Source organism: Nomascus leucogenys, chromosome 4, assembly GCF_006542625.1.
Source record: "Nomascus leucogenys isolate Asia chromosome 4, Asia_NLE_v1, whole genome shotgun sequence".
Taxonomy (NCBI): Eukaryota; Metazoa; Chordata; class Mammalia; order Primates; family Hylobatidae; genus Nomascus; species Nomascus leucogenys.
Genome location: NC_044384.1, coordinates 16,759,792 through 16,774,031, shown reverse-complemented (window position 1 = coordinate 16,774,031; position 14,240 = coordinate 16,759,792). Strand labels below are relative to the sequence as shown.

Here is a 14,240-nt window from a genome sequence, read left to right as displayed (position 1 = left end):
AAGAATTCACCAGTGAAGCCATCTGTGCCTGGATTTTTTTTAACCTACAATTTCTTTAAATAGGATTATCTCTTTCTTCTTGAACAAACTTTGGTAATTTGTGTCTTTCAAGGAATTTGTCTGCTTTATCTAGTTTTCAAATGTATTGACATAAGCCTGTTCATAATATCCCATTATTAGGCTTTTTTTTTTTTTTTTTTGAGATGGAGTCTCACTCTGTCACCGAGGCTGGAGTGCAGTGGCACAATCTCGGCTCACTGCAACCTCTCCCTTCTGGGTTCACGCAATTCTTCTGCCTCAGCCTCCTGAGTAGCTGAGACTGCAGGCATATGCCACTACGCCCAGCTAATTTTTTGTATTTTTAGTAGAGACAGAGTTTCACCATGTTGGCCAGACTGGTCTCGAACTCCTCAAATGGTCTGCCCGCCTCAGCCTCCCAAAATGCTGGGATTACAGGCATGAGCCACCATGCCCAGCCCATTATTATGCATTTGAAATCTGTAGAATCTGTAGAGATTTTCTCTCCTCTCTTATTCCTAATATTGGTAATTTGTGTTTTCTTTTTCCTGATCAGTTTGATTTGGTTTATCGATTTTAGTGATCTTCTCAAAGAACTAGATTTTTTGTTTTATTGATATTTCTCTATAATTTTTGTTTCACATTTCTTATGTTTTAATTTTTGTTTTATGGGTTTTTTTGTTTTTGTTTGTTTGTTTTTAAGAGACGGGGTCTTGTTCTGTTGCCCAGGCTGACCTTAAACTCCTGGCCTCAAGCGATCCTCCTGCCTTGGCCTCTCAAAGTACTGAGATTATGGGTGTGAGCTGTCACACTCAACTGCTTTTCTTATTTTTATGATTCTCTTTCTTCTTGCTTTGGGTTTGTTATGTACTTCTTTTTCTAGTTTCTTTAAATGGAAGCTTAGATTATTGATTTGAGACCTCTAATTCTGTAATATAAGCATTTAGAGTTGTAAATTTCTTTCTAAGTAATTTCACTAATATCGTTGGAGAACATGCTTTGTATATGACTTGAATCCTTTAAACTTATTTAGACTTGATTTTTGGTCCAGAATCTTACCTATCTTGGTAAAAGTTCTGTGTGCATTAAAAAAAAAAAAAATGCTGTTGGGTATGGTGCCAGTTAACTCAAGTTGGTTGATATTGTTGCTCAAGCCTCCTACCAGTTTTCTGTCTTCTTCTGTTGATGATTGAGCGGCTATGAATATGGATTTGTCTGTTTCTCCTTGTAGTTCTGTCAGTTTTTGCTTCATACATCTTGAAGCTCTGTTAAGTATGTAAACATTTAGAATGATGTAGCCTCTTGATGAACTGACCCCTTTATCATTATGACTCTCTATTCCTGTAATATTCTTTGTTCTGAAATATACTTTGTCTGATATTAACATAGCCATTTCAACTTTCTTTTGATTAATGTTAGCATGATATACCTTTTAAAAAATCCTTTTGCTTTTAACCTATTTGTCTCATATTTAAAATGGATTTCTTACAGGCAGCATATAATTAGGTCTTGCTTTTTTATTCAGTCTGAATTTTTTGTCTTTTCGGTAGTGTTAAGGCCTTTATATTTAATGAAATTATTGATATGGTTAGGTTAAACCTTCCACCTTACTGTTGTTTTCTATTTGTGCCATCTGTTCTTTATTTCCTTTTTCCTTTTTCTTCATTCTTCTGGATTATTTGTTATGATTTGATTTTATCTTCATTCTTATTCTACCATGTGTCTCTGTGTGTACATGTGTGGCTTGTTTAGAGTTTATAGTATGATATTTAACTTACTACTGTTTACCTTCAAGTAATAGTAATGTCATTTCACATATAAGAACCTTGCAAATATGTACTTCTCCTTCTCCTGTCCTAGCCTTTATGCTGTTGTTGTCATATGTTCTGCTTCTATGTTATAACCTCCAAAATACATTACTGTTATTTTACTTTACTTATTTTCTAAAGCAGTGTTTCTCAACTTCAATACCATTGACATTTGAGCTCCCAATACCCATTAGAATATTACCGAATATTCCATTAAGAATCACTGTTCTAAGGTGATTTTTAAAATAAGAAAATGAGGCTGGGCACAGTGGCTCATGCCTGTAATCCCAGCACTTTGAGAGGCCGAGGTGGGCAGATCGCTCAAGGTCAGAAGTATGAGACCAACCTGGCCAAGATGGTGAAATGCTGTCTCTACAAAAAATACAAAAATTAGCTGGGTGTGGTGGCGGGTGCCTGTAATCCCAGCTACTCAGGAGGCTCAGGCAGGAGAACCACTTGAACCTGGGAGGCAGAGATTGCAGTAAACCGACATCACACCACTGCACTCCAGCCTGTGTGACAGAGTGAGACTCCATCTCAAAAAAAAATTTAAAAAAAATAAATGTTTCTATTCACTCACCTGGCTGTCATTATCATTGTGCTTCATTCTTTTGTACAGTTCCGGATTTCCATCTGGTGTCATTTTCTTGTGCCTCAAGGATTTCCTTTTCCATTTCTTTAGTGCCATCCTGCTGGTGGTAAATGCTTTTATTTGTGCATCTGGAAATGTCTTTATTTCCCCTTAACTTTTCAGAGCTGTTTGTACTGGCTTAGAAATCTAGGTTGTTTTCTAGTTGTTTTCCATTGGTACCTTCAAGATGTCGCTCCACTGTCTCCTACCAGGTTTCCGGGGAGAAGCCTGCTGTTGGGCACATCCTGGTTTCCCCACTCTACCTCCCGCCTTTGTTCCTGGTTTCTAGCAATTTGATTTTGATGTGTCTCAGTTAAGTCTTTTTCATATTTCTCTTGCTTGCAGTATCTGTAGGTTTATAATTTTCTTCATATTTGAAATGTTTTCAGCCATCAACTCCTCAAAAGTGTTTTCTGTCACTTCTTGTGAAGACTCCAATTCCCTATAGTATATTAGGCTGTTTGAAGTTATCTCACCACTCACTAATGTCCTGGCCTTATTTTTTTTTTCCAGTGTTTTTTTCTCTCTCTTTCATTTTGGACAGTTTCTGGGACACAGTTACTTAGAAACAGTTTGATTCTTTTCAGTTTGGAGTGGAGAAAGTCTCCAAACTTTGCACAGTTGCCGGGAACCACTATCCTCCTCCAGTGCACTGACTGGGGACTCTGGTCACCTTGTCCTCCTTCAGCCCCCAGCTCTGTCTCCTCAATGCACGGAGACCACAGCCTCCACCTGGGTCTTCCTCCCTGTGCTGCAGCCTGGACGCTTCCCCAGGAGGAAGCTGGGAGGGAAGCAGGCTCTCTCCAGGATCACTGACCTATGCTCTTATTGTCCAGTTGGGGTTTGTTTGTTTGTTTTTCCTGCCTTTTAAAAAGGTCATTTGAAGGCTGGACATAGTGGCTCACACCTGTAATCCCAGCACCTTGGGAGGCTGAGGCTGGCAGATTGCTTAAGCTCAGGAGTTCGAGACCAGCCTGGCCAACATGGTGAAATCCCGTCTCTACTAAAAATACAAAAATTAGCTGGGCGTGGTGGCATACTCCTGTAGTCCTAGCTATTCAGGAGGCTGAGGTGGGAGAATTGCTTGAGCCCTAGAAGTGGAGACTGCAGTGAGCCGAGATCACACTACTGCACTCCAGCCTAGGTGATAGAGGGAGACCCTGTCTCAAAAATAAATAAATAAATAAAAATAATTTTTTAAAAGTCATTTGAGGTTTTTTCTGTATTTGTACCTGCTTTTCATGTAGGTTTCGTCTATTTTTCCCAGTGTTTTAGTTTTCTATTTTGGCTGGATGTGGAGATTCTCCTTAATAACTGCTTATTGAATATATGTGTAGATATGGATTCATAATCTTCTCTTATTTCCCATGCCTCTTTTTCCCCTTCTGTCACTGACATTTAAAAATAAACTCATCAGAAGAGAAGCATGTAGGAAGGCATGTGTGAAGCATAATTTGTGCTCATCCTTCTCTGTTTATCAAAATTGGCTGATAGAAATTAGCTGGAGTCAGTTTACCTGCCCTTAATCTGTCTGGAGTCATGAAGAAAGAGACAAAACTGAGTTAGGGAAATCTTGAAATAAGTAAGCACTGGGCTGGGCCTGGAGCAGGAGGATGAGTGGACTCAGCACAGAAGTGTGGTTGCCTTGCAGGTTGTGTGTCGCAGCCCTGTCGGTGAATAACTTCTGTGACAACCGCGAAGCCCTGTATGGTGTGTTTGATGGAGACCGGAATGTGGAGGTGCCCTACCTTCTCCAGTGCACCATGAGTGACATTTTGGCTGAAGAGCTGCAAAAAACAAAAAATGAGGAAGAATACATGGTCAATACATTCATTGTCATGCAAAGGTAAAACTCGGAGTTCCTGCTTACCTGCCGTGTGTTTTCTTGCTCTTTGAGTGTTTATCCTCTGTTTAGATAAGCAGGTGCCCAATGGTCTCCAAGCCTTGTTTTTTGACTATGAGTACCAAAATGCATTCAGGCAAGTTTGGTGTTGCCCAGGCATCAGGAATGGTGCTCCAGTTTGAGACATACTGATGTTCAGACAACTTTGTAGAAGGCTCAGACAATGACAAGGAATTAGTTTCTCTGAGAACTGGACCTCACTGGCCTGTATTGATTGCAGATTTTCATCAGATTGTTTGCAATGCCATGTCTCCTCCCAAATCATGTGATTTGGAGCTTTTTAGACTTTCTGATGTGGGGACCTCTCTTTGAAATGGACCGTTTCTATCCTAGTTTCTTGGCCCTTATGAAATACTGTCACTGGTTTGAGATAGTGCAAACCTTTGTGAAATCAAGATGGTCAGATTTTAGCCCAGGAGTTAAATCATTCTTTATATTTTGTTTTCCCCTTTATTAAATGTTCAAGACAGTGTTACTGGCAGAATCCTAGGCCATAGCCTGGAGTTTCCACCAGCAGCAGAGCTTTAGGTTGATGTAGAAATTGTGGAATATTGTTTGTAACTCTTAGACGAATGAGGATTCCCTCATTCAAAGAATTGTTCATTCTTACCACCTTCATGGCTTTCTAGGTGATAATGGAATTGCCTGTCTATAAGTATTGTACTGCAGACTCACTCATTGTGGGACCCAGGAGTGAAGAGTGTACTGGTACTTGAGGTCATGAGAGCAGTCATGGTCTTTTGTCCTTATCTGCTTTTTCTCTCACTTGATATTCTGCCAGAGCAAGTAGCTTTGTTAGAGGGGTAGAAGAAGTGTCTGGGGAGGAATGTTCAGAGCAGACTTTACAGTGATACCTGCGTCACAAATGGTTCCTCTCAGAGAGCTTGGTGGAGGCAAGCCTGGGGTGGTTCTTGTTGGTACACTCACCCCTGACTTTCAGATTCTCAGTGAGCATGTACAATTAGCAACTGAACGATAATGGCTAATCTCCAGCAAGCCCTTAATATGTACCAGTCATTGTTCTAAATTTTACTTTACGTGTCATAAATTGTTACCAGTTAGCTGGGTAATGTTACTGAAAGTGATGTACAGAGAGGTGAAGCACAGTGCCTACGGGCTAGTAGGTAGTGCAGCCAGGACCTGACCTCGGGTTATAAGACTCCAGAGGATGTTCTAACTAGCAGGCGCATCAGCTTTCCTGTTTTTACCACCCTTTTGTTCTAGAAAAACAGCAAGCATGTATCATATGCACACACATACACATGTGCACACAGATCATAGCACAAACACATCCCTTCACAACCCCCAAAAGGTCTGCTTTTTATGCACCCTCAAGCACTGGATAAGAATTAAAAACTGAGAACCCCAGTCTCAGATTACTTGCTGTACTTTTTACAGATCACTGTGCCTGTGAAAGGGAGAAAGTAGAGATGCCTTGGAAGGGTCTAGAGCCAAATAGCTGAAAGTTGGAGTTTAGGAACCTAAACTGTAGGCCCTTCTCCAGGGTCTTTTGTATGTCTCTTATTTTCCCTGTCTGTTAAGAGGGGGTACGGGTTGTGTGGTGAGCTTTTGGTCCTTAGGGGAACTGGTCTTTGTGCGGGATTTCCTAACGCATGCAAGTAGGCAGCCCTGGTTTCCATTGCTCCTCTTGCCAGTTGCTTACCTTAAACACGTGATAGGAGCAGGCAGTACCTGAGGGTCTGCCCTTGTAAAACGGGAGGCTGTTATTCTTAACTTTCTTGTTCCTGTACCACTCAGTAACAGCAGGGGCCTGGGCAGTTACCATTTGTGGGGCTTGCCATAGGAGTTCATGAGGCCATGGGAGCAATAATGGTCTTTTGTCCCTCTCTGCCATTTCTCTTCCTTGATAATCTGCCAGAACAAGTAGCTTTGTAAGAGGGGTTTTTGATTTTTGATTTTCAGAATTTGCAGGTGCTTCCTGTATTTGATAAGTCTGTGGATTAATTGTCATGATTAAAAAGATAAATCACAAGCACTTGGTATTTGATTACTAGAATGTCCTTTCTATGAGTTTTCTAGAATAGGTGGTGCTGGTCCAGAAAGTCTTCACTATATAGGGCAGGAACATGAACACTCCAATACTTAAAGGCTCCTACCAGCAAACACCCTTATAAGGAGGAGAGGGTTGTCAGGTTTTTCTGAAGTGTGACTGTCAGTGGGGTAGGGTGTTTGTACCTGCTGTTATGTACATGGTTTTTTCAATGTTCCTCTCCTGGGGGCAGAGGGAATTTAGAGAAGCAGATGGAGAAAGAAGTCATTTTCCTGCTGTCTTTGGAGTGTGCTGATAGGGCAGTGTGGTTGATGAGGGTAGCAGGCTGTACAGAGCAGCCTAGGGGCACTTGCCTTCCAGAGCAGCACCTGTGGCTTTTAATGGTACAGTGATACTGTCTTCCAGTTGTGAGCCTTTCTGTGTGGATGTGTGTGATGTCAGATTCAGGGGCTCTTTTCATCAAAGAGGTGGAGCAGTGTGTGCTTTGATGAAGGAGGCGGAGTGAATCCCCAGCTGTCTCCTTCCTGGCCCTGTCCAGTGGTGCGGTCTTACTGTTGAATTTGCAGAACTGGCACTGATGGGCTGTGTTTGAGTGTCATCCCCTCTCTTTGGATTCCAGGAAACTTGGAACTGCTGGGCAGAAGCTTGGTGGTGCCGCTGTCCTTTGTCATATCAAGCATGACCCTGTGGACCCAGGAGGATCCTTCACCTTGACCTCTGCTAATGTGGGCAAGTGCCAAACAGTTCTCTGTCGAAATGGAAAGCCGCTGCCTCTGTCCAGATCTTACATCATGAGCTGTGAAGAAGAGCTGAAGAGGATTAAACAGCACAAGGCCATTATCACTGAGGTGAGAAAAGAGGGGTTTTCCCCAGGATGGTGGAGAGGAGAGGAGAGGAGACCAGGTCATAGCAGAAACTAGGTAGGGAGCATTTGCCTTCAAAGAACACTTTTGAAGTTGGTTTGACATTAGAATTCCAAATCCATAGTGTCACAAAGCAAATGTCTTACATTATGACGTATGCTTGTCGGTTGCCTCTCTGCATCAGGCACTGTGCTGCGTGCTTCATGGGCACGATCCCATTCCATGTTTGCAGCCACTCTGCAGGGGGCTGCTTTGGTGGTTGAGGGCTCTACCCCTGACATCACACTGCTAGTTTTCATATCTTAGCTCTGCCACTTGTAGGTTGTGACCTTTAAACCTCTCTAAGCCTCAGTTTTCTCATCTGTAAAGTGGGAATAATCATGCATCTGTCCTATCTTTTTTTTGTTTTGTTTTGTTTTGTTTTGTTTTGTTTTGTTTTGTTTTGTTTTTTTGAGACGGAGTTTTGCTCTTGTTGCCCAGGCTGGAGTGCAATGGCGCGATCTCAGCTCACTGCAACCTCCGCCTCCCAGGTTCAAGCAATTCTCCCGCCTCAGCCTCCGGAGTAGCTGGGATTACAGGCATGCGCCACCATGCCTGGCTAATTTTTTTTGTATTTTTAGTAGAGACGGGGTTTCTCCATATTGGTCAGGCTGGTCTCGAACTCTTGGTCTCAGGTGATCCACCCACCTCGGCCTCCCAAAGTGCTGGGATTACAGGCGTGAGCCACTGCGCCCAGCCTGTATCTGTCCTATCTTACAAGGTTGGTACGACTTGTAAACTATGAACGTCTATGTAAGTGTACTAGTTGTTATTTTGGTTCATACCTCATGTCCCATCTGAGTACACAGTGAGCAGTTCTCAGCTGGGGGCAGTTTGCTTCCCCACAAGACATTTGGCAACATATGAAGACATTTTTGGTCATCACAGCTGGGGCGGAGAGTGCAGTTGGCATGCAGTGGATTGAGGCCACTGAGCATCCTACAGCGCTGCTAAGACAATGCTGCTCAACACCCCACAATGCACAGGGCAGTCCCCACAACACAGACTATGGTGTGTGTGTTTGGAGGGCATGTCTCAAGGAAGAGAAGTAAAATACAATACAAAACAAAACCTCATTGTTGAGTATTAAGCAATGCAAACAAAAGCGGGGAAGAGGCGAGGCACAGAAAACGAGAAGTCTGACGTGCAAACCATGATTCATGTAGGTCACAGAAATCATTTACCTTCCATTGTGTTTGGCATAATGTTGAACTAAAGTTGAATTTAGTGCATTCTGTACACATTAGACTGTCTTCTGCTCCCTAGCACAGTGTCTACCATCCGTGTTCATCCTCTCTGCTCCAAGAGTAGACAGAGAACAAATTCACACAGACTGATTTGCACAGAATCTCATGTATAGCTTGCGTCTTTCTGTTTCTTTCTTAAGGCCCTTATCAAAGCCTATGTGGAATCAGTCTTTTTTCTCTACTGGACTATAAGCTTTCACCAGAGTCCACCTCAAACTGTACATGGTTCTGTGGGTTTTATCAACAATGTAAGACTGGAAACTTCTTGAAGGTAGCTGTTTCTCTGCAGGTCACTGCTGTCTGCCCATGTCATTTTTTCAGGCACAGGGCAGATGACCGACACTTTGATGAATTAGCGAATGGAGCAGAACTCCTGGAGCCCATGTTGGAAGCTTCAGTGCTCATGAATCACAAAACCATTGGTTTTGATGGAGAGAAATCTAAAGGGATGGACAGAACAGCAAGAACAGTTTCTGCCACATTCCAGGCTTTGGGGACAGATTATGTCAGTAGAATCAAGGCAGTTTAAGGTTGTGCTTGAAGCCCATCTTACTAATTTTACTAATAGGAATGCTTACCTGCTTATAAGTATGGTGTGGCAAAGTTGTGTGAGAAGCTGGGAAAGACATCCCTAGGACAAGCAAACACCTTGCCAAATCCCAACTAAAGGAAAGTGGTAGGACTGGAAAGGAAATGGATGTTCTCTGGAAGAAACACTTTGTCATCTCAGACAGGGATTTGTCATAATGAAGCCTTTCCTGGAAAGAAGTGTTAAAACTAGGGCATGTAGAGGTATGTCTTGGACCTGAGAATCTCAAAATTTGAAGAATAAAGAACCAAGCAGGTACACATGGCAAAACAACAACAACAACAACAAAAAACCAGGTCTTTTTATTGGCAAGTGGTCTGGCACTTTGGTAATTGATTTAAATAGCATGCACACAGCTGAACTAAAGCCAGGATCTTGCCTTCTCCATTGGTCAACAGGAAATCAAGTTCAAGGAAGTTGTAAGAATTGGCATTTCTTCTTTAGCATCTGTTCTCCTGACATGAGCATTCTTACCCACCTAGTCACACCAAGGTTTTCTCCACCCCTTAAATACTTTCAAGTCCTCTCTGGACCTTCAGACACTACTGCCACTTGTGATCATGGAGAGCAATGGAAGATTTAGGGGCATTGTCTTGATATATGCCTGCCTTGTGTGTCTTTGCTCAGGACTGGCTTCTATCAGAAAGTCTCTTCCTACCTCAGAGTCTTCCTACGCCCAGCCTGTCTGAGGGCCGATCCTTGATCACAATGTTCACCAAGGGAGGGAAGATGTAAACCCACGTTTACAGGAGGAGCTAGCCAGCTATGCTTGCTGTGTAAGGCTAGATGATGGCTTGCTTTAGATAAACAGCAGGACTTGTGACCTAGTATGAATGGGGTCCCAGTAACACACATAACCGAAATCTTTTCCTTTTGTCCCTACTGCTTCTTACCTGCCCAGGCCTACTACCTGGAGTTTCTGATGACAGGTGCACATTAACTATTCACTAGAGAGTGAGCCCTTCTTTCCTCTGTGGGCCACACAGCACTTCTCTGTGGTCCTACAGTTGAGACAGTCGAGGGACCTGCAGGGAACCTGCACAGTTACCGCAGGTGCTGTGTATTAACTGTCTGTCTGCAAACCCTTGTTCTTCCAGGATGGCAAGGTGAACGGAGTGACTGAGTCCACGCGCATCCTGGGCTACACCTTCCTCCATCCCAGTGTGGTGCCTCGCCCCCACGTGCAGTCCGTGCTCCTGACCCCCCAGGATGAGTTCTTCATTCTAGGGAGTAAGGGGTTATGGGACAGCCTGTCCGTCGAGGAGGCCGTGGAGGCCGTGCGCAACGTGCCCGATGCCCTGGCTGCTGCCAAGAAGCTGTGTACCCTGGCCCAGAGCTACGGCTGCCACGACAGCATCAGCGCTGTGGTGGTGCAGCTCAGTGTCACTGAGGACAGCTTCTGTTGCTGTGAGCTCAGCGCCGGTGGGGCTGTGCCACCACCCAGCCCTGGCATCTTCCCTCCCTCGGTGAACGTGGTGATCAAGGATCGGCCCTCAGATGGGCTAGGCGTGCCGTCCTCCAGCAGCGGCATGGCTTCCGAGATCAGCAGTGAGCTCTCCACTTCCGAGATGAGCAGTGAGGTGGGGTCAACAGCCTCCGATGAGCCCCCGCCCGGAGCCCTAAGCGAGAACAGCCCTGCCTACCCCAGTGAGCAGCGCTGCATGCTCCACCCCATCTGTCTGTCCAACTCCTTCCAGCGCCAGCTATCCAGCGCCACATTCTCTAGCGCCTTCTCTGACAACGGCCTTGACAGTGACGATGAGGAGCCCATCGAGGGCGTCTTCACCAATGGCAGCCGGGTGGAGGTGGAGGTGGACATCCACTGCAGCCGGGCCAAGGAGAAGGAGAAACAGCAGCACCTGCTTCAGGTGCCAGCAGAGGCCAGCGATGAGGGCATTGTCATCAGCGCCAACGAGGATGAGCCAGGTCTGCCCAGGAAGGCAGACTTCTCTGCTGTTGGGACCATTGGGCGCCGGAGGGCCAATGGCTCTGTTGCGCCCCAGGAAAGGAGCCACAATGTGATAGAGGTGGCTACAGACGCGCCTCTTCGAAAGCCTGGAGGCTATTTTGCTGCCCCGGCTCAGCCGGATCCCGATGATCAGTTTATCATACCCCCGGAGCTGGAAGAGGAGGTCAAAGAACTCATGAAGCATCACCAGGAGCAACAGCAGCAGCAGCAGCAGCCGCCGCCACCACCTCAGCTCCAGCCGCAGCTGCCGCGGCACTACCAGCTGGACCAGCTGCCAGATTATTACGACACGCCACTATGACCCAGCTGAGCTATTTAACAAATAAACTAACCACAAAAGACCGAGTTGCAAGAGTCTCCCAGGCTCACGTTAAACCAGGGGTTTTACTCCACATCCTTCCCCCAGACACTGTTCTAACCTGTCATATCAGCTAATCTGTAGGTTCTCTTTTCTTTTGGTTATTTTTTTAAATAATCACCACTTTCTTCTAGTGATGCTTTACCAATATGATTTACATTTGTTAACTTCTCCCCCTAACATATCAGATATGTAAAGACAAAGAACAAAAGGTTTAATATATTACAGAGAAACAGTTAATGATAATGTAATATTTTTTAAAATGTCTTTTTGTTGTTTTGTTTGTTTGGAAGGCAGGGCAGGCTGCCATTGCTAAATGATTTAATAATATTATAATTCTGTATTTCTTTGGGGGGAAAAGGCTTTTTTTTTTTTTGGTCTTGAAAATAATAGACATTTGTAGAATATGGAGACTAACTCCTAGGAGTTGCTTTACTCTGTCAGGTGACTTAAGTCACTGGGATTCACTAATTTTCTCTGAGAGAACAGCTGATTGAGAATTTCTATTGTAAATAGCTCAGTGTTGTATAGTGAGGCTTACGATGTTTTGTAGTCTTGGCGTAAGGACACAGCCCAAGTAACTGACGTTTCTCCTCCCCCTCCCCTCTGAGGAGCCTGCCTGCCTCACAACTCACCCTCACTTCACTGAATGAGGAGGCTGAGCTGCTGCAGTGTTTCTGTCCAGAGGAAGTGGATCTTAGACCACTGGACAAGAACCTGCACCCAAGGGCCCTGAACCCATTTTCCTCCCCTGTCCCAGCCTCTCTACTTTGACAGACACTTTTAGCTGTGTTCCTAACTGCTGCCACAATCAGCATGGTTGTATAGTGCCCCATTAGGCCATTTACATACCCAGAGTTATACTCAAGCAGAATGCACAAATGGACATGTCATAATTTTTGTTATAATAAATATGAAATTTACAAGTATTTACAAGTACCTGCTTTTGTCTCAGCAGCCAGATGTGTCTTGGAGACAGTCACATTAGCTTGGGTTTGGAAAGAATGGATGGAATATTGGGGTTAACAGATATTTCTGATTTTTTTTTAAGAGAAAAACATCCAGTAAGTTAACCTACATTGAGTGATATGTGAAATTAACTGAATGGTAAGCAGTATAATTAGCTGATCTTACAGCTTTTCTTTTCTTTTTTTTGAAATGGAGTCTCGCTCTGTCTCCCAGGCTGGAGTGCGGTGGTGTGTTCTCTGCCCACTGCAACCTCCGCCTCCTGAGTTCAAGTGATTCTCCTGCCTCAGCCTCTGAATAGCTGGCATTACAGGCACCCGCCACCATGCCCAGCCAATTTTTGTATTTTTAGTAAAGACGGGGTTTCACCGTGTTGGCCAGGCTGGTCTCATACTCCTAACCTCAAGTGATCCGCCCACCTCAGCCTCCCAAAGTGCGAGGATTACAGGTGTGAGCCACCGTGCCAGGCCTGATCTTACAGCTTTTCTATTTCTTCTTATGACTTAGGGTAAGATGTTCAGGTACTTCTTAGGGAAGATGTGAGAAAGGGGATAGACAGAGGTTGCATAGATAGAGGAGATCCCTGGACAACTTTACTCTCACGAAGCCAAGTTTGTTTTCAGTTTTCCTGGGGACCTGTAGCTCACATAAGCGGGTTAACCTGCCTCTTACTTGGACAGGGTCAATCGAGCTGGTTGGCTTGCCCCCCCCCCCCCCCCACCAGCAGGAATCATGTAGGTGCAGCGGTGTGTACTTAAGAAAGCCAATATTCCCAGCTACTAGTCAACTGCATTTACAGACAGTGGACCTCCGCCCTCACCTCGCCCCCACCCTACACTTGTGAACCTTGTGTGGAAGATACTGTTGGTCTTCATCTCACATGGACCACCTTCCTATGTAGACCTGGCTTCCTTCTTTAGGTCTGCCCTTGGGTGGGACCTGGCTAATTCAGTGACAGGGCAGTTCTTATTTCTTAACTAGTAGACTCAGTGGTGGGCTCTGTGTCCCCCTCTAGGAGGCCGCTGGGTGGACTTTGTTTTCGTAATGGCCGTACTTCATTTCCACATCAGGCTACTTGCACACAGTGCTCTTTGGAAACCACTAAAGCGATGGAAGAGAATTGCCTCATCTCGGCCCAGTGAGGGACCCAGGGACCAAGGGAGCTGACTCCCCAGTGCAGGCGGAGCGCTGTGGCTGAGACTGGAAGCTAAACCACCTTGAGACCCCTGCCCCGGTTCCACTTGCCAGCCCCTTGCCTTCTCCCTCGGGCTGCCCCACTGGCTTGAAGCAGATGTGGACAACTCCAAGCTTTCACACCGACGCCTTAGTTCCTGCAGGTCTGGGCTGGTTCTCTGACTTCCTCAGTTCTTAAACCCCCTCTGGGCAGGTTTCACCTGTCCCCGTGGATGGAGCAGACCCAGGCCGTGTATGTGGATCTCTTCCACTGCAGCTCACTTCCAGAGTGGTCAGAACTGGCTGAGCGTGGTCCACGGAGGCAGCAATCGCTTCCAGTTTCTAAAATCGGCCCCACAGCAACTCTGTGCCAGGGGCAGCCACTGGAACCCACAAGCTCTGATATAGGGACACCTCATTTCCTAACTTCTGCGTCTGCTGCAGGAGAAAGGGGTATGAGACTTGGAATTGCTTTTTTCCTGAGTCCTCCAGTTTAGTTGTGTTTGCTGCTGAGTTTATTGTCTCTTTTCGGTCCCATTGTGCACATACTATATGTAAGGCACCTTGGAGTGAGACTCTGCCCTTTGGAGGCTTGGGGTAAGTAGGGCATTTAGATGAAAAGGTAATTCAGTCAAGCACATGTTGAGTGACCAAAGTGGCATAGA

The 14,240-nt window shown here is 45.1% G+C and overlaps 1 protein-coding gene across 1 annotated transcript in view; it reads left to right on the top strand.

The window, feature by feature from the left end:
* The window catches only part of PHLPP1 (PH domain and leucine rich repeat protein phosphatase 1), a 262,717-nt gene extending 250,352 nt beyond the window's left edge, over window positions 1-12,365 (top strand). The window contains exons 15-17 of the mRNA XM_012506404.2: window positions 4,109-4,303; window positions 6,991-7,219; window positions 10,207-12,365. Coding sequence (XP_012361858.2) covers window positions 4,109-4,303; window positions 6,991-7,219; window positions 10,207-11,379 — 1,597 coding nt within the window. The 3' untranslated portion in view covers window positions 11,380-12,365. The remainder of the gene's footprint in view (window positions 1-4,108; window positions 4,304-6,990; window positions 7,220-10,206) is intronic.
* Window positions 12,366-14,240: the final 1,875 nt, after the last annotated feature.